Below are 19,491 nucleotides of genomic sequence, written 5' to 3'. Positions count from 1 at the left end.
TAATATTGCACAACCTGCGCCACTTTATAAAGTGCGTATGATGTCGATATAATTTTTAAGATGAAATGCAGCAAAATATGTTGCTTATAGTATACAGATAAAACTTTAACTTTATTTAAATAATCTGTATTATTAATAATTAAATCACGTGAGGACACGGTGCCGCAGCGCTAGCTAGTTCACGGATAGCTCCTGCCTTGCGCTGTATTATTGCTGGTGCTGACGCAACACTGGAAGGACAGACAGATAGAATAATTAAACATGTACTACGAAGATATTTCAATGTTCCTTAAAAGTTTTGAAGAATCAGCGTTCTAAGCTTACAGATGGCTTAACGTCTATTACAGAGCTGATTGTGTGGCGACTGGGTATTTGGAGAAAGAAAAGTAAGGACAGGAATTGGAGGTTAGTACATTTGAAAGAGACAGTACTTCTGTAATAAATTATTTCATCAAAGGTCGCACATGGCGCAGCAAGCCTCTTGCGTGAGATATGAACAATCACTGCGCCACCGTGTTCCCATGTTTAATAACATGCTTTCATTACTATCATCATGAAAAAGACATCACGTATACATCTCAGTATTGTAATTATTCACAGAGCTGTAATATCACAAATGCAATGGATTCTGTGTCCTGTCGGAGAAAGAGAAAGAATGGAAGCACGTAGTGATTCATACACATAGAGCACATAGAAGATCAAATACAGAACAAACCATTTAAAGTGCTACTTGAGAAACTAGTAAAATAAACGATTTTAAGATGAAGTTTATGATGTTCTACTTTAATGACAAAATGATTAAAGTGGAAATTTTGAGATTAAAGTTGACATTTCATGCTTTTTTCCCCACTGTGTGCCTATTTTTTTTCTCTGTACCCTAATAAGCTTTCATATGACACTCAGACGGTCCGCTACAAGTCGCCTTTTCAGGGCGACTTTGATATGTGACTTCTTTTTTATTTCGGGCACTGTGCGACTTTGTGAACTTGAGCCTTCGAGTTTCTCCGACACTCTGTCACTCGATCAACTTCATTTTGTTGATTATACCACTGTTTAAACCAACAAATAGTACGTTTTTCCTTTGCCTCCACTTGGTATTCAATGAAATTCTTATATTTTCCCCCATGCTTTTCCCATTGTCTTTTCACAGAAGGCTATTTATATCGATTTGCATATTCAAAGAGGCATAATTCTGGGAGGAGTTGGGGCGGGACAGAAGGCGCGTGCACGTGCGTTACTTTTCACGCTGATCGGGATTTATGTAGTGGAAGAACGTGAAAGTTTGCGTGCGCACAGATTCCTGCATCTGGATTTTTCTGTGCGTACGCACATTCACGCTTTTGTGCTTACGCCATGTTATAGTGTGAGTTCTACGCATGGTGTTATACATGAGGCCCCAGCATATTTACCATATTTCTGTTGTTTTAAAGCTAGAACAGTGCATTTTACTTTAACATGAGAATGAAACTGAGATGGTTATCTAAGTTATCTTCACCTTCCTGCCACTTTAGGAAGGAAACTTAAATACATTTACTGCTGCTCACTTTGTTGTCAACCAATTCTAGAAAATTTTTAATGTATTAGTTTCCAAATGATTATATTCCATCTATATTTTTCCTAAATCTGCCAACTTCATGTAGAACAGTGGTTGCACTAGTTAGTCACAGATCATTTAATAGGTAAACAACATGGTCTAAGACTGTGAATACATTTGCACTCTCTCTCAAAATACGAACAATGCTCTTCAGTATAATATATTTGACTGTAGATGGTTATAAATCTAATCCTGAAGCCACAGACCTTGGGTCAATCGAAACAGAAGATTCTATTTTTAAACAGCTTCTGCAGACCTTATACTTCTTACTTCTTCTTTGGTTGCTATTTTTGTCTCTATCATCCAAGAGGAAATTGTACTCAAAATAAGCAACAATTTGATATGTCACGTGGAGTTATATGGAACATTCTATGGTTAGAGTCAGCTATATACTCTTCACATATAAGTGTATGAAAATGTTTGCAACTGGCTACAGATACTTTCCTCATACTTAAAATTCTATGCAAACGTAACATTTTGTACTCTGCCAGTCGATACAAATAACTGACACTGAGCTACTCTGAAATGTGAACTGTTCTACAGAGGCAGACTTTACAATAGGTCTTGGCATGTAGAATACATTAATATTTCATGCTTGACTTAATAGTGTCCTGTCAAACTTTAAGAATAGTTGTTACTGTCAACATATTTAGTATCTAAAAAAAAACAAACAAAAAAAAACAAAACAAACTGCATGTGAAGTTTTGGTCTCCAGGCTAAAAAAAGGACATAGCAGTGCTAGAAAATTCCAGCAAAGAGTGACTAGTCTTATTCTAGGGCTACAGGGAATGAATTATGAAGAAAAAAAGAGCTGAGCCTTTTCAGTTTAAACAAAAGAAGATTAAGAGGAGACATGATTGAAGTGTTTAAAATCATGAAGGGAATTACTGCAGTGGATCGAGACTGTTATTTTAAAATGAGTTCATCAAGTCATGGGGTCATAGTTGGAAACTTGTTAAGGGTAAATTTCGCACAAACATTAACTCAGAGAACCACAGATACCCTGGAATAAGGTAGCAAGTAGTGTGGTAGACAGTAAAACTTTAGGAAATTTCAAAACTAGACTTGACGTTATTTTTAGAAGAATTAAATAGATAGGACTGACTTTCTTGAGCGGAATTGCCCGTTCTCATCTAGATTGTTCTAATGTTTAATTTTCTATTTACCTACACTAGGCATCCGAGCATTGGTGGAAACATGAAGATGAAACGTACTCCTGGAAGGAATGGTTACGCTGCTGGCTCCAAAACTGTAATTTGTCTTTTGTGCATGTATGCAGCATTCAAACAGGACAAAATGCAATATAGATGCATACATGTAAGAAACAAAACAAGCTCCATGAAAATGCAACGAGTAATGAAATTGTTGTACTCAGAGCCTCCTCAAACTGCACAGTAAATGAGACTTAATAAAAAATCTGAAAATAATAAAAGTAGGAATAAAATAGTAAGGTGCACAGCAAAATATAAAATGACTGTAAAGCAAAGGAATGCAGTGTGTGCATATGTACATCCCAGCTTATATACAGAAGTCTAAAAATGTCTAGTATTTTTAAATGACTGTTGTTGTCAAAGTGATCAGTATTCAGCAGGTCAGTAGCCTGATGGCTTGCAGAAGAAAACCTGCTGGTGTGGGTATGGATGCACCTGTACAGCCTGCCAGAAGAATCTGTGGGATGGCTGGGATCATTGAGGATCCACAGTGTCTTTTTCCTGCAGCACTGACTATAGATGTCCTGGATGACTGGCAGCTTATTCCTGCTGATGCTTTGCGTGGAATGATCACCCTCTTGTTGAGCTTTACAGTCCAGAGCATTACAGCTGCCACACCAGATCATGATACAATCAGATAGAATACTCTAAATCAGGCATGTGCAACCTACGGCCCGCGGGCCAAATCCGGCCCGCGTACTGATTTTATACGGCCCGCGACGACTTTTCCAAATATCATTGAATCTGGCCCATTAACCCTCTTGGTGATGCCTGTTTCTTCTTGTGGTATTGTTGGATTATTTTTGATAGTATGATGCGGCCAGTGCTTTCTGAAGTACAGTCGACCCTTGATATACGACCGGCTTGACATGCGAACAACTTGATTTACGACCAAAATTTTTATTTTGATTTACGACCAACATCTTGCGTTACGACCTGAATGCAGTCACGTGTATCCGCTTGCGCGATTGTAAACAAACAGAAACATTCCTATTAATGCGGCACTCATTCAATAAAATGTCAGGTTTGTAAACTCTCTTGGGACCTCCCCCAACTAGAAGACATGCCAAAGTCCAAACTCCGTATGGAAGACTGTTTATCTGTTGCTGGGGCAACAGCCGGCTTAAAGCTGTGCTGAGTCTCTCAGCCAAAGCAAACAGAAAAGATATCGATGGGTGATATGCATGTGATATCCCTGCCCGGCAATGGACAAGCAAGCTTCCACAGTCGCGGCAATCGCGCTTCAGGACGCACTTCAGCATGTCGTTCCCATTGGGGGGGGGGTGGGGTCTCAGAAGAGTTCAGAAACAGTTCCTTGTATCATCGCAAGGAAATGCTGAGAAAAATTCTCGTCAGAATAACTTGTAGGCAGGAGGAGATTAAAATTAACGCAAAAGAAGCTATTGAAATGATTGCAAATGCCTGAGCGCAAGTTAAAGAAAGCCTTTAAAAAGCCTTCAGTTTCATTATCATCCTCCTCCCTTCCTGCAGCCCAAAGATGTCAAATTAAATGGTGAGTACAGTATGAAATTGTTGTTTCTGGTAGGCTAGGCACTTTTTATTACTTTTTGGTTAGTACATTAGAAAAATTATTGGTGTTTTGGTAAATTATGCACATTATACAACCCTTTTTTTATTATGAAAAGGTTAAGTAAGTGTTGCAGTGGGAGGTTCGGACCGCATTATGGGTATTTCCATTATTTCTTATGGGAAAAATAGTCTTGACTTACAACCAACTGGAGTTACAACCAGCCCTCGCGAACGAATTGAGTTCGTAAGTCAAGGGTCCACTGTACTTTATATTGTGCTTCCCCCTCTTTTACGGCACGTCCGGAACTGTCGCACGTTTAAAGTGTGCAAGAGCTCGTAGTCACGTAGTCGTTGACTCTGCTGCACCTCTCTGCTCTGCTGTCGTGTGTAGCATAGCGCAATCTTTTTATGGTTTTTGCTAGTGCTGTACCTATCTGCATGTTGTTTCGAGTTTCACGCTATATCGGCCTACATTTCAATACTTACAAATACTTGTGAATTTTTGATCAAACCCTAATTAAGATGGCTTCAACAAAGAAGAGAAAAGTGGACGCTGAGAGTCGTACATTTCAAGAGAAATGGACTGACGATTATTTTTTTATAATGCAGAAAGAAAAACCTCTTTGTTTGATATGCTTGGAAAGTATTTCAGTTTTAAAGGAATACAATTTAAAAAGACACTACAATACAAAACACGCTAATTACAACAGTTACAAAGGTAAACTAAGAACAGATAAGATACAAAATTTGAAAAAATGTGTATCGGCACAACAGATGTTATTCCGCAAACATACTGATGTAGCTGACAATATTGTTCGTGCAAGTTTTATTGTTAGCGAAAAAATTGCGAAGCACTCAAAACCATATTCTGAAGGCGAGTTTGTCAAGGAATGCCTTACTGCAGTCACGAATGTTCTGTGTCCAGAGAAAAGCCATGAAATGGAAAAGATAAGTCTGTCTCGTTGGACAATAACCCGACGAATCGACGAAATGGCCAGTGACATAAAATTAAGCATTAAAAATATTGCATCAAAATTTGAAGCATTTTCCATTGCTCTTGATGAGAGTACAGACTCCAACGATACCGCTCAATTGGCTATATTTATTCGCGGAGTTGACGCTAGCTTCAATTGTACGGAAGAATTGCTTGCTCTCCAACCAATGAAGAATACAACAAGGGGTGAAGACATTTTCCAGGAAGTAAAAACTGTTTTTACTGTATTTGATTTAAAGTGGGAAAAGTTATGCGGAATATCCACCGATGGAGCACCATCGATGATTGGACCAAACATCGGAGTTGTTGCCCAAATAAAAACCGAATTATCAAGTAACAAAATCAGTACCGAAGATTTGTTGGTATTGCATTGCATTATACACCAGCAAAACTTATGTGCAAAATCAGTTAAATTTGCACATGTGATGGGCACAATAACTGCATGTATAAACTTCATTAAATCCAGGGCGCTAAATCACCGCCAATTTCAAGAATTTCTGGCTGATGTTCTTTCTGATCATGAAGATCTTACATTTTATTGTGAAGTGCGTTGGCTTAGCAAGGGAAAAATGTTGAAACGTTTTTATGATTTGAGAAATGAGGTATCTCTTTTCATGGACATGAAAGGAAAACCTATTCCTGAGCTAGAAAACAAACTCTGGCTGTGTGATCTTGCATTTCTTGTCGACCTAACAACACATCTAAATGAACTTAATGCTAAATTACAAACTCAGGGACAAATGATTCATGAGCTTTATGGACACATAAAATCATTTCAAAATAAGCTTTGACTCTGGGAAAGCCAATTAAAGGAAGGCAATACTTATCATTTTCCCACACTTGCGAACCACGAAGATTTTGATTGTGAATCGTTTGCGAATGAATTAAATTCATTGAGTGGAGAATTCAACACTAGGTTCCGTGATTTTAAAAATCAAGAAGCAAACTTGCAAATTTTCTCTTGTCCATTTGATGTTGATGTCGAACTAGCTCCACTTTCATTGCAAATGGAATTAATTGAACTACAAGAGAACCTTGTCCTGAAATCAAAATTCAATGATATTGAATTACTTGACTTTTATAAAAACTATTTCCCACGTGACAAGTTTCCAAAGCTCACAGCTTTTGCTCAGAAAAGAATGACTCTATTTGGCAGCACCTATAAATGCGAGCAACTTTTTTCAAGGATGAACTTCGTAAAATCCAAAACCAGGACGCGAATTACTGATGAGCACCTAGAAAACACGTTGCGAGTTTCCACGTCCACAATATCTCCTAATATTGATAAGCTTGTGACCACCATGCAATCTCAATCGTCGCATTAATAAAGAGTTTTTATTAACACTAGAATTACCAGAGCCTACGAAAAAACTCGTATATCCGGCCCACCTTAAATCGCTTCTTAAATCCGTTCACACCTCTCCGCCAGCATCCTTTGTCCTCTAAATGTGCTGATAAAAGACAAGCTGCCAGCAGCCGGCTATTCCAACCCCCCACCGACTTAGAACGTGAGCGAAGTTTTCCCAGCTCACGCCTTGATTGATTATGTGGGAGTGAAGTGGAGTTTTACAGTGGAAATAACAGATCATTATTCTAAAGTAATCTGTGTAAACACATTGTTAAAACAGAAACTTTTTCATATTTTAGTAATAAATGTTACAAAATGTAGTAGGCATAAACTATAGAATATATAAAGCCCGAATTCCAAAGATCAAATAAACACTTTCACAAAAGCTTCAAGAATGATTCAACAGCTTCTGTGGCGTAGCGTGTTAAGATTTGCCTCTTAGTGCAGAACAGCTTTTCCTTGCCTCACAGACCTGAGTTCGATTCCCCACTGGGGATGAAGTGTTGCTTTTTTTTCTTTTCTTTTAAACCTCAAACGGACATAAAATTTATACATTGGTATGCACTGTCAGTTACTGAGATCGTTATATTTTCATGTGGGAGGCTCCTTTTCAAATATTTTTTTAACAATTGAGACTGCAATTAACAGGAACAACTGTCCTTATAACTTATTTTTAAGATCCATAACACACAGACAGACAGAGCACTGCGTAATAGAGAGACAGACAGGCAGAGAAGTCACTAGATATAGAAATAAACAGGGAAGCCACGTGTACTGAAAGAAAAAAAGAACAACATGTGCGTTGTCCCTGACTCTCTAAGTAAGATCGGGGGAGGGGTGATGTTAGAGCGCCTGCGCTTATTCAGTGCAGCTGGGACAACGCACATGTTGTTCTTTTTTTCTTTCAGTACACGTGGCTTCCCTGTTTATTTCTATATCTAGTGACTTCTCTGCCTGTCTATCTCTCTATTACGCAGTGCTCGTCTGTCTGTGTGTTATGGATCTTAAAAATAAGTTATAAGGACAGTTGTTCCTGTTAATTGCAGTCTCAATTGTTAAAAAAATATTTGAAAAGGAGCCTCCCACATGAAAATATAACGATCTCAGTAACTGACAGTGCATACCAATGTATAAATTTTATGTCCGTTTGAGGTTTAAAAGAAAAGAAAAAAAAGCAACACTTCATCCCCAGTGGGGAATCGAACTCAAGTCTGTGAGGCAAGGAAAAGCTGTTCTGCGCTAAGAGGCAAATCTTAACGCGCTACGCCACAGAAGCTGTTAAATCATTCTTGAAGCTTTTGTGAAAGTGTTTCTTTGATCTTTGGAACTTGGGCTTTATATATTCTATAGTTTATGTCTACTACATTTTGTAACATTTATTACTAAAATATGAAAAAGTTTCTGTTTTAACAATGTGTTTACACAGATTACTTTAGAATAATGATCTGTTATTTCCACTGTAAAACTCCACTTCACTCCCACATAATCAATCAAGGCGTGAGCTGGGAAAACTTCGCTCACGTTCTAAGTCGGTGGGGGGATGGAATAGCCGGCTGCTGGCAGCTTGTCTTTTATCAGCACATTTAGAGGACAAAGGATGCTGGCGGAGAGGTGTGAACGGATTTAAGAAGCGATTTAAGGTGGGCCGGATATACGAGTTTTTTCGTAGGCTCTGGTAATTCTAGTGTTAAATAATATATTAATAAATATTTGTTTTTTTTTTTGGCCTTCTTGCATTTTCGATTTTCAGAAATACATATATATCCTGAAGTACTCCGGCCCGCGTAATCTTTCTACTTTCTAATCCGGCCCATAGTCCTGTCAAGGTTGCACATGCCTGCTCTAAATGGTACATCGGTAGAAACTGGCGAGTATTCTGGAGTCCATGTCAATCCTCAGCCGCCATAGAAAGAAGAGCAGCTGTCTTACTGCTTTTAGGTATTTCCATGTCAAGTCATCACACTTTTGGACCTCATCGTCACAGATTTTAACAAAACTTGGCATGCTGATTTGGTCATATGAGTAAGACATGGAACTGAAATTGCACATGTCTTGGGTCAATATTAAGGGAGAGTTAAGCTAACAAAGTTTGAACTTATGGTTGGTGGGAATTATGACTTTGACTGGCTATATCTCCCTAAATATAAGTTGCACAGAAATGGTTCTCATACCGTTTTAAAGCTCTATAATGTGAGTAAATATTATGCCATCCCCAAAATGAAAAATGACCATGTTATGAGTGATTATAATATTACAAATTAAATAGCAAAAAAACAATATTTTAAAATTGATCAATTTTAAAGTTTTTGCTTCTTGAACACTATTGGGTGTTTCGTATAGATTATTGGGTGCTGATCATGAATATCACATCAAAATTTACCCATCACGTACCGTTTCAGAGACATCTTCAGTTTTGTCATGATTTTTTGTTATATTTGTATCCAAATATTTTCACTCCCGTAAGTGACTTAACAACGGTTTGTGCAGCCTGAGCATGTCCAGGCATGGAATCAGGCCAGGTTGGAAGTTGTTCTGTGGAAGCTGACATCCTGGGCATGCCTGGGCAGGTCTGAACGAGCTTGACGCTGTCTCAGCATGCTATAAAGTTGGCTTGCATACACCAATCCTGCTCATTTGGTTAATATAGATAGTCAGTGTGTATGAATAGTATCAGTATAGTAAAGTATAGTATCTGTAGCAATATAACAGTAAGTAAGCTTGATGCTATAGACATTTTGGTGTCGGGCGATATGTCTCGTCAATGTCGTAACAGCCGCGATACATTCTGCTATATCTGTGGCGAATATACACTTGTGCCTCAGAGACGTTGGATAACTGCTCTTGTGAAGAAAGCTTATCACCTGTATTTCGGCTACAAAATTGGTGATCAAGATAAGGAATGGGCACCTCACATTTGCTGTGCGACATGTGCTGTCAGCCTGACAGCCTGGCTCAGAGGCACTCGAAAGACGATGCCATTTGCTGTTCTGATGAAATGGCGAGAAGAGAAAGATCATGTGACAGACTGTTACTTCTGTTTGCCTAATGTGTCTGGTTTCTCTGCCAAAAACAAGAACTCAATTGAATATCCTAATCTGCCTTCAGCAATGAGACCCATGCAACATGACGACAGTCTTCCAATTCCGAAACCACCAGAGGATTGGACCTTAGACGAACAAGATGAAGAAACTGCAATGCAGGGTACTGACAGTGACATTGACCCGGATTTTGAACCGTGCTCATCAGACGAGCCACATCTGATAATACAGTCCGAATTGAACGATTTGGTCAGACGTTTGGGTTCGAGACTGCAGGAATGGTGTTTGCTGTCACCAGGTACGAACATTTCTGTGTTTCGAGGCCAACATCATGATATAGCCAAATTTTTTGCACAAGTCGACAGTCTCTGTTTCTGTTGTGACATTGAAGGATTTTTCTTGGCCTTGGGTTGTGATCACAACCCGGAAGAGTGGCGTCTCTTCATTGACTCGTCAATGTTAAGCCTATTTTTGCCTCCTCTTCACATAAAACTGGGACTCATACAGAATTTCATGAGAGCACTGAACAAGGAAGGTGAAGGTTTTCGTTATTTAAGACAGATGTTCCAAGATCAAGGAGGGCATTTTTGTTGGCCCCCAGATCCTGCATGTTATGAGTGACAAGCGGTTTGAAGATCTGTTAGTTGGGCCGGAAAAAATTACCTGGAAAGCCTTCAAATATGTTGTTGACAATTATCTGGGCAATTACAGAGCCCCAAACTACATTCAGCTGGAAGACAAACTTCTCAAAGCATACAAGACAATGAAGTGCAACATGTCAATCAAGATTCATTTCCTCCACTCACACTTGGACTTCTTCCCCGCAAATCTCGGTGCTGTCAGTAACGAACATGGTGAAAGGTTTCACCAAGAAATTGCTAAGATGGAGAAACGATACCAGGGCTAAGATGGAGAAACGATACCAGGGCAAATGGTATCCGTCAATGCTTGCTGACTACTGCTGGACAAAATCAGGAGCAAAACACTTTTAATTCTGTTGAATTTAACACCTTATGCGAAACATAAACGTGACTAAATACGTTACTGTCAGTAAACATATAAATGTCTGTTTCTCAGAGTTCCTACGTGATGCAGTACAGTAATCCCTCCTCCATCGCGGGGGGTTGCGTTCCAGAGCCACCCGCGAAATAAGAAAATCCGCGAAGTAGAAACCATATGTTTATATGGTTATTTTTATATTGTCATGCTTGGGTCACAGATTTGCGCAGAAACACAGGAGGTTGTAGAGAGACAGGAACGTTATTCAAACACTGCAAACAAACATTTGTCTCTTTTTCAAAAGTTTAAACTGTGCTCCATGACAAGACAGAGATGACAGTTCTGTCTCACAATTAAAAGAATGGAAACATATCTTCCTCTTCAAAGGAGTGCGCATCAGGAGCACTGAATGTCAGAAAGTGAGAGAAAACCAAACAAATCAATAGGGCTGTTTGGCTTTTAAGTATGCGAAGCACCGCCGGTACAAAGCTGTTGAAGGCGGCAGCTCACACCCCCTTCCGTCAGGAGCAGGGAGAGAGAGAGAGAGAGAGAGACAGAGGAAAACAAACAGTGAAAAATCAATACGTGCCCTTTGAGCTTTTAAGTATGCGAAGCACCGTGCAGCATGTCGCTTCAGGAAGCAGCTGCACACAGAAGGTAGCAACGTGAAGATAATCTTTCAGCATTGTTAGACGAGCGTCCGTAGCGTCTAGGTGTGCGAACAGCCCCCCTGCTCACACCCCCTACGTCAAGATCAGAGAAAGTCAGCGCAAGAGAGAGAGAGAGAGAGAGAGAGAGAGAGAGAAACAAAAGTAAGTTGGGTAGCTTCTCAGCCATCTGCCAATAGCGTCCCTTGTATGAAATCAACTGGGTAAACCAACTGAGGAAGCATGCACCAGAAATTAAAAGACCCATTGTCCTCAGAAATCCGCGAACCAGCAAAAAATCCGCGATATATATTTAAATATGCTTACATATAAAATCCGCGATAGAGTGAAGCCGCGAAAGGCGAAGCGCGATATAGCGAGGGTTATCACTGTAAAACCAAAACTAGATTTGTGCATACCCAGTGGGTACCTGTCACAATCAGCAAGACTTTTCAAAAAAATTGCTGTGCAGTGATATCATTATGAAGTGTGCATCAAAACCACAACTCCTTACAATGATACTGAATAGGAGTTAGTGATTAGTGAATGCTACAGGATTATTTGGATTCATGAAAACTAAGACTGAAGCCAGAACTAGCAGTGAAAATATTTTAATTGAAATAAAAATAAAATTACAGTTAAAAACAAATAAAAAAGACAATAATGATGCTAAAGTAACTAAAATAATTAATGGTAATGGTAATTAAAAGAACGGTTTGTTTGTTTGTTTATTTAAACGGTTGCTGCATTAAGAACATTGCTTAAGAGCTAACATCTTTCTTGCCCTTCTATTTGATCACAGTCATTTTCCCTTTTTTGCCACAAATCTACTTGGACTGCAGGGAACCTTTATGGGACTCAATTCGCAAGACATCACAGCTGTTATCTCATACAGTGTCTTATGCATTGATTTAGCTATCTGTGTCAGTATGATGACCAAATCATATTATCATCACTGTCTCTTGATTAAAACTAAAGGTTTATTTTCAGCTTTCAGTTATACATCACTGTGTTTTTTGTTGAAGGCTCTGCCTTACTCATGTATGTTGATGAGTTACCACAGAGTGACAGAATGCAAAAAAAAAAAAAGTCAGGATTTTTTTTTTTTGCAGTACAATGTTACTTAATTCAAAAGATAGCAATGAAATACTTTCCCTAGTGTTATTCTGGCTTGATGCTCTACATCTCATCAAAATCAGTCAACCTGAGTAGTACTTGATATTCAAGTTTTTACATAGGGGTTAACTACAAATAGGTTAATGTAAAAGTGAAAGCAGATCTCAGTAAATCAGACTAAAGTAATTACATTTATAAAACAAAAGAGCCAACTTTAATTCACTGTGATTCAATGTTGTAAAAACAATAAAATGGGAAAACTTTCAAGTGGTGATACTTTTTATAGGCATAGTATTATTATAACTCAACAGTCACATCATTTCTGAAATAAAATGATTGTTACAAATTTAACAAAGTTACAAAGAATTCACCTGTCATAGCATATTTATAATTTTTAAATGATCTAGAAAGCATGATAAAATTACCTGTAATGACTTGACTTTGTGTGTGACTGTCATCTTTCTTCCCACTCACAAAATCTGATAATCCAACTACCACTAGACCAGCAATGGTGATGAAGATTCCAATCCACTGGCTGGTTACTAGTTTTCTTCCCAGGAAAGCCACAGAGAGTAGTCCGGTGAAGATGATCACTGCTCCTCGAAGCATTTGGAAGCTCGATGCACTGGTCATGTTGAGTGCTAAGCAAAACCATAGTGACAAAGAATATGTTCATATTCACAATGACTTTATAAATGAGTAGCAAAAATTCATATGATCCTAAAACTGGCCCGTTTAAATGGCAGCCCGCGGGTCACATGCAGCCCAGAGGCAACCTCCAAGTGGCCCAGTCCATGGTCCCACCAGATATGCAGAGAAAAACCAAGAAAAACACATTTTGTGAGCCTTCAGAAATTCCTACATCAATTCCTACAGTAGTACAGACCATTAATGCAACACTCAACCCATAATGCAGAATTTTGTTGTGCATCTAGAAGTGGTGGTAGTAGTCTATGATACAGTTTTGTGACAGTACATGCTGGTAAGTCGTACTGGCAGTACAGCCATGACAACTGGTCGTGGCATTGACTACATATAAAATGATTCTATAATCAATTGTGTGCTGAGTCTTAGTTTTAATTCAGTATCATCAAGTAAGTGAAAATGTGGGTTTTTGCAAATGAATCTACCCCATTGAGAGCTTCATTACTGACAAACACTGTCTCCACATTTCTCTTCATTCGATTTTTTAGCCCTCCACTTATACGCTTCAAACCTGCAGATTCATGGCTTTTACAAGGACAACGATTAGCTGTTGGCATTCAAAGCAAAAATTATTTAGGAACACTGCATTTGATGAAAACATGCCAAAAAGTTTGGAGGTTTCTTTAAAACTCAATCAAATTAAGCATTGATTGCTGTGCGGGACTAAATAACTTTTTTGTAGAATGTAGAGCTCATTATTAACCTAAAGTTAATATTCTCCTATTTTGGAAATTGTAACTTTAAACTATCAAGCACAATATTATGTAGTGCAGTACACCTATGCAGGTGCTGCAATAGTAGTGCCGCTGCCTCGCAGTAAGGAGATCATGGGTTTGTGTCCTAGGTCATCCCTGCATGGAGTTTGCAGAGCACTTTGGTAAATAAAATGTAAAGAATTATTGTGCTTGACTGTCAGTTTCAAATTTTAAACTTTATTTTTTACACCAAATAAAACATGTGTCACTAGGACTCTCTGCCTCCATATACCTTGCCAGTACCTCAAACCTGATCCAAACACAACTTATGCATACTGCCACTTTTTTGTTTATAAAAAAAGGCACTGCTCAGTGTGCAGTAGACAATGTATTCATTTGTGTTAGTTACTGTTATCTCTTGTTATGGGTTTGTGCACTGATAGCTTTGATAATACTGACAGTTCTTTTTTTATTCTGTTAAATGCACTTTGTGTTGTGCCTGGGTCATATATGACCAAAGGTCAGTTATGACCAAAATGTTTTTTTATCTCAAAAGTAGAAAAAAAAGTATTACTACTACCTCAGATTATGTTCAGTTATAGTTTTTATTGCTTTTAATGCAGTTTATGATGTGCCTGTGTCAGATATGACCAAATTTAAAAGGGAAACAATTAATAAACATTACTTGTTTTTAAATACATTCATTTGTGTTGATTTAAAATTTGTCCTTACCTGCTGCTTTACTGGTTGCTGAAAATGTCTGCTTTGAAAACATGGCCAAACTGAATTTGTAACTTAATAGCCCTGTCCTACAGGAACATCTCTATTCCTATGCTTAATATGGAACCTGTAGAGATTCATTCTTTGGCACAGCGGTTGTCCAGTTTCCCCCATACACAATGCAGTGTTAGGACATTAAATACATAAAATTAGGTGGAACACTTTGGATGATCTGCAGGAAAATTATCTTTTTATGCAATGTTATTGCTGATAGTGTGGTATAACTAAATGATCTATATTATAAATATGAGCACAAGTTTTAATTCTTTTCTGTAGGCAGAGATATATACCATTTTCTGTTGATTCACTCAGAGAACTTTGGACAATTGGTTAGTACAGGTTTGGTGGTTGTCTGTCTGCCGGGGAGGATCTGGGAATACATTTCTCAGTGTGTCATCATTATTTAATATTGGCTGAGGTTCTTTTATAATTTTGCAAAGTACTTTAAAATGTTGGTTGTAGGTGACAGCAGTTTGGGGAGGTTAAATATGGTTCTTGTTGTCTTTGTTTTTATGTGCCAGAAGATTGTCTCTGGGTATGGCATTAGCTCCTCTTATTTGAATGTCCGTTGTTTTGGGAGTATGTCCTTGTCTAATAACATCTTGTCTAAAGTTCCTGCAATTGTTTATTCCGGTCTGTCAGGTATGACCAAATATGATTGTAACGTATTACTCATATGATTGGGTGGAAGCTATCACTTCTCAGATATGTCCGTCTGTCTTTGGTTTGTGAAAAACAGAGGTCACAAGGGTGATTCTGACTTCTGTTTTTGAGTAATTTAGCTTCAGCTTAATGTTTTGGTGGAAAGAACTATATTTGTTATGAAAATGGGGGAGGTCCTTCTTACTCAAAGTCCAGATTTTAAAGATGTCATTTATGTAACAGAGATACAACATTGGTTTTAAGATGCACATTGACATAGTGAGGTGTGAACTGACCACCCACTGCAGTCTTCATTTGTTGCAAGATGTCCAAATGAGAACAAAGTGTGTGTCAGAATGAATTTTATCGTTTGTATAACTGACTTCATGGGTAAATCATATTTTAAGGTATGCTTCACATGCCAATATGTCATCATCATGAAGAAAGTTTGTGAAATGTGCCTCAACATTTATTGTGGCCAGTAAGGTACCCTCAAGTAAGGAGCCTGTAGCAGACACAGTGTCTTGGATGTAGCTGGTCATATTGTGGGCAAGGGGTTTAAAGATGGGCTCCATCCAACCTGAAAAATCTTCTGTAAGTGAACCAATTCCTGAGATTATAGGCCTTCCACTCTTCTTTGTGGATCTTAGGAAGCATGTAGAAGTAAATCATTTTGGGGTTCTCAGAAATTAAACTGCTTACATGATTCTTGCCATCAAGAGGGAAACTCCTTACTATCTTCTTTTAGTGTTTTCTTGTATTGATCTGTGGGGTCTCCCTGTAGTTTGTAACAATGTGTAGTACTGTACAAGTGTCTTTGGGCCTCCTGTATATAGTCAGATGTGTTCATTATAACTGAGGCAACCCCTTTGTCTGCTGATTTAATAATAGTCTCCGTATGTCACCTTAGAGAATATATGGATCAGCTCTTGTGAACAGTGAGGTTTTGAATCAGATTTTGCTGTCTGTTTAGGATCCCTGTTTTGACTCTCTGTCAGAAGCAATCTATGTAAATGTCCAGAATGGAGATTCTGCCGGGTTTGGGTGTCCATGTAGATTTATTGGTGGGGTTATTGCAACAGTTTGTTGTTGGTTCCCGTGTGTCACTGTTTTCTCTCTTGTGAAAAAATTCTTTAAGCCTAAGCTTTTTGAAAAATTCTTCCATACCACTGCATAGTCTGATTCTGTTAAAGGGCTTTGCAGGGCAGGTTGAACTGAAATCCGTGTTTCATTTGGTGAGTGTGAGGAGAGATTAACAATACAGGTCTGTTGCTCTTTGTTTGAGTTCTTTGTTTTTTGCTTTTAAGTGTCCAGCTTTTTCTTGGTGTCTGTGCAGCTTTATCTTTTTTTTTTACAATAAGGAATTTCTGGGGTCTTTTGCAATATGTATCTCCATCATGTTCTGCGTGTCATTTCCAAGAAGCAGGATGAGGTCTTGTATCTTCTCTTGTGCTTTCTTTGTAACGTTGTAGAACATTTGGTGGTTTCTTAGCCTTTCAGATGTCCTAGTACAAAGTTGCTCTTCAAACTGAGTGTTGTAAGTGAAATAACATGCATTTAATCTATTTATCTTTCTTTCTTCAGTTTGCTTATTTAAGTTGACAGTTGCAGGAAGCCAGAGCCTTCCCATCAGCTTTTGGCACATGGAAGGAATGCACCGCAGAACACACTGGATTGGATATTGTGGCACCAACAAGCTATCACAATGCAGGATACAGTCTGACAGAAAAAAAAAATCCACAAAAGAGACAAAAACAAGATATAGCACCATCACAAAGAAGGGAGACGGTGATAGTGTGGTGTAATAGAGATAAGGAATTAAGAGTTTAAACCCCAAAGCTCTCAGTTCAGTTTTTTCTGTGAAAACACTTACTTTGTAACATGTCATTAAATCAGTCAGTATTCCAGCTGTGAAAAATGAATGTAAATAAATAATGAATTATGATCTTGCAGGTTACTCTGAATAAGGTATTCAGCAAAATATAGAATAATAATCTTTGTAAGCAAGTGAGGATGTACAGGCTGCCAAGGTGGAAAACTAAGCTCTCTAGAGTAATGTTTCCAGGGGAACTACAATAACTTTGAGCAACAAAGCTCTAGAAGGAAAGAAGAGCAATTCCCCCCATTATGCTAGAGAGCAGACAGCAAAGCAAGTATTAATGGAAGTCTAACCTATACACTGCCAGAGAGACAGAACTAAGTACCTACTGCCCAATAGGTAGCAACACATGGTTCACATTCAGAGACTGGGCTTATGTTGCCTATTTAAGGTAACTTTCCTATCTGACTGCTAGATAGTCCAACACAGTTCCTTACTGGGGTAAGTTGGATTGTGAGTCTCTTTGAGAAGACAGACAATATAGGAGATTTAGAAAACTCCACGGAGCTCTGGAGTGTATAGATACCCAAGGCTGCTATATGGTGTTACTGTCCAATCTCACATTGGGAAATGATTCTGGGGACTTGCATGGAAGTGACCTAGATATGGAGTTTAAAGATACCTAATGCTAAAGCTACTATGAGTCTGAAGTTGTGAGGAGAGGTTGGGAGTAAAAACTGCATGGTTGTCTAGAGTCCAAGATTGCTAGAGCGTGATGAAACTAGAAAAGGAAAACTGCTTTTGTGTTCTCTGGGTGTTAGATAAGTGAGTTAGCCACCCCACCTGATAAACTATGCTTAAGTCATGGCTTCATCATCTGGTGTTACGCTTAAATAATGTTTCCAACAATATACTTTAATGTCCAATGGATGGTACATTACTTAGTGACTCCAAATTTGGGCTCTATATGAGCTATGAGTGTATGCGAGTGTGTCCTGCAATAAAATAGAAGTCCATTTAGGTTTGATTCCTGGCTAGTACTTGCTGCAGTACAGAATACTCCCAGCATGAAAATGATTCAAAGCAGAGAGCGAGTTCAATGAAAGAATGACACAAGTTTGAATATCAGTGTCCTTAAACAGCCCAGTCACCAACTAAGCCTGAATCTAACAAAAACTGTGTGGACTCACCTAATGACTGCTACATAGTTTGAGTGAGGTAGGACTCTGATAAAATTGCAAAATCCACATTTAGGAAAGTGACTAAGACCTATCCGAATAGACTTGCTGCTTAAAACAAACCAAAACATGCTTCCACATACTATGCTTTTAATGCTGTGTATGCTTATGTAACCAAGACATTTAAAGTCTCTATCCAATAGTCCATTTTCTGTTTCAGTTATTCAATTCAGGGACACAGGGAACAAGTATTTTCAGAAAGCATTTGACTTAGGCACACATCCATATTCACTTATACTAACTACTAATTTTCATTGTACTATCTTTATTTCTCTTGTTGCACTGAACATACCAATGACATAAGAATTTCCCTTGGGATGAATAAAGTTCTTATCTTATCTTATCTTAATTAGCCATTCACAATTACTACTTTGTCTAATATGCACATCTCTGAGATGTGAGAGAAAATTCCATTGGGCACTGGGAAAAATATGCACACACAACTTACACTGGATGTCAAGTAGTGAAGTAGTTAGTCACTTTTGGGATCCAATGACATTAATTTTTATTTTCTTTTTAGGCTCTTAAAGTCCTCAACAATAATGTCAACGGAGAAAGTTAGAACACATTTCCACTCAAACAGGCCCCCAATAAACATCTAGGGTCCACAGTTATTTAGAAAAGTTATGTCAAAAATGGCCATTCACTCCTAGGGGAACCATATAATGCACATTTGTTGCATGCTAGTTTCTGTAATTTTGAGGGAACTGGACAAATATCTTAGGAATATATATGCAGATCAAGTTAAAAATATTAATGTATGTATTGCAAACAATTTCTGATATGAAAACCAGTATTTCTAACGGGAAAGCAACACTTCACAGTAAGCAATTATTAAATTATAAATGCTACATATCTGGATTATATTATTATCTTTACAAAACATTCTGTGGTAAACAACTATTACATACAGATGTTGTATGCAGATTCTTTACATAACTCCTCCCACTAAATAAAGCAACTCTGAACTTCTCTTTCATGTTTTGTTATTCTATGATCTGTGATATTATGATAAGAAAAACACAGTAACTTGCAATACCAAACTCTCAGTACCTTAATTCTAATACATTAAGAACCAATAATATGTCGCACATTAATGATGCTCATACTTGGACTGCCTGTTAAAACATTGTTT

General features: G+C 38.1%; 1 protein-coding gene across 1 annotated transcript in view; it reads right to left on the bottom strand.

The window, feature by feature from the left end:
* Positions 1 to 19,491, bottom strand: part of slc35f6 (solute carrier family 35 member F6) — a 159,215-nt gene that overhangs the window by 38,487 nt on the left and 101,237 nt on the right. Inside the window, exon 4 of the mRNA XM_028797343.2 lies at positions 12,903 to 13,118. Coding sequence (XP_028653176.1) covers positions 12,903 to 13,118 — 216 coding nt within the window. The remainder of the gene's footprint in view (positions 1 to 12,902; positions 13,119 to 19,491) is intronic.

Source organism: Erpetoichthys calabaricus, chromosome 3 (genome assembly GCF_900747795.2).
Source record: "Erpetoichthys calabaricus chromosome 3, fErpCal1.3, whole genome shotgun sequence".
In the NCBI taxonomy this organism is placed as follows: domain Eukaryota; kingdom Metazoa; phylum Chordata; class Cladistia; order Polypteriformes; family Polypteridae; genus Erpetoichthys; species Erpetoichthys calabaricus.
The sequence above is the reverse complement of the archived record's forward strand: the minus strand, read 5'-3'. Positions and strand labels throughout refer to the sequence as shown.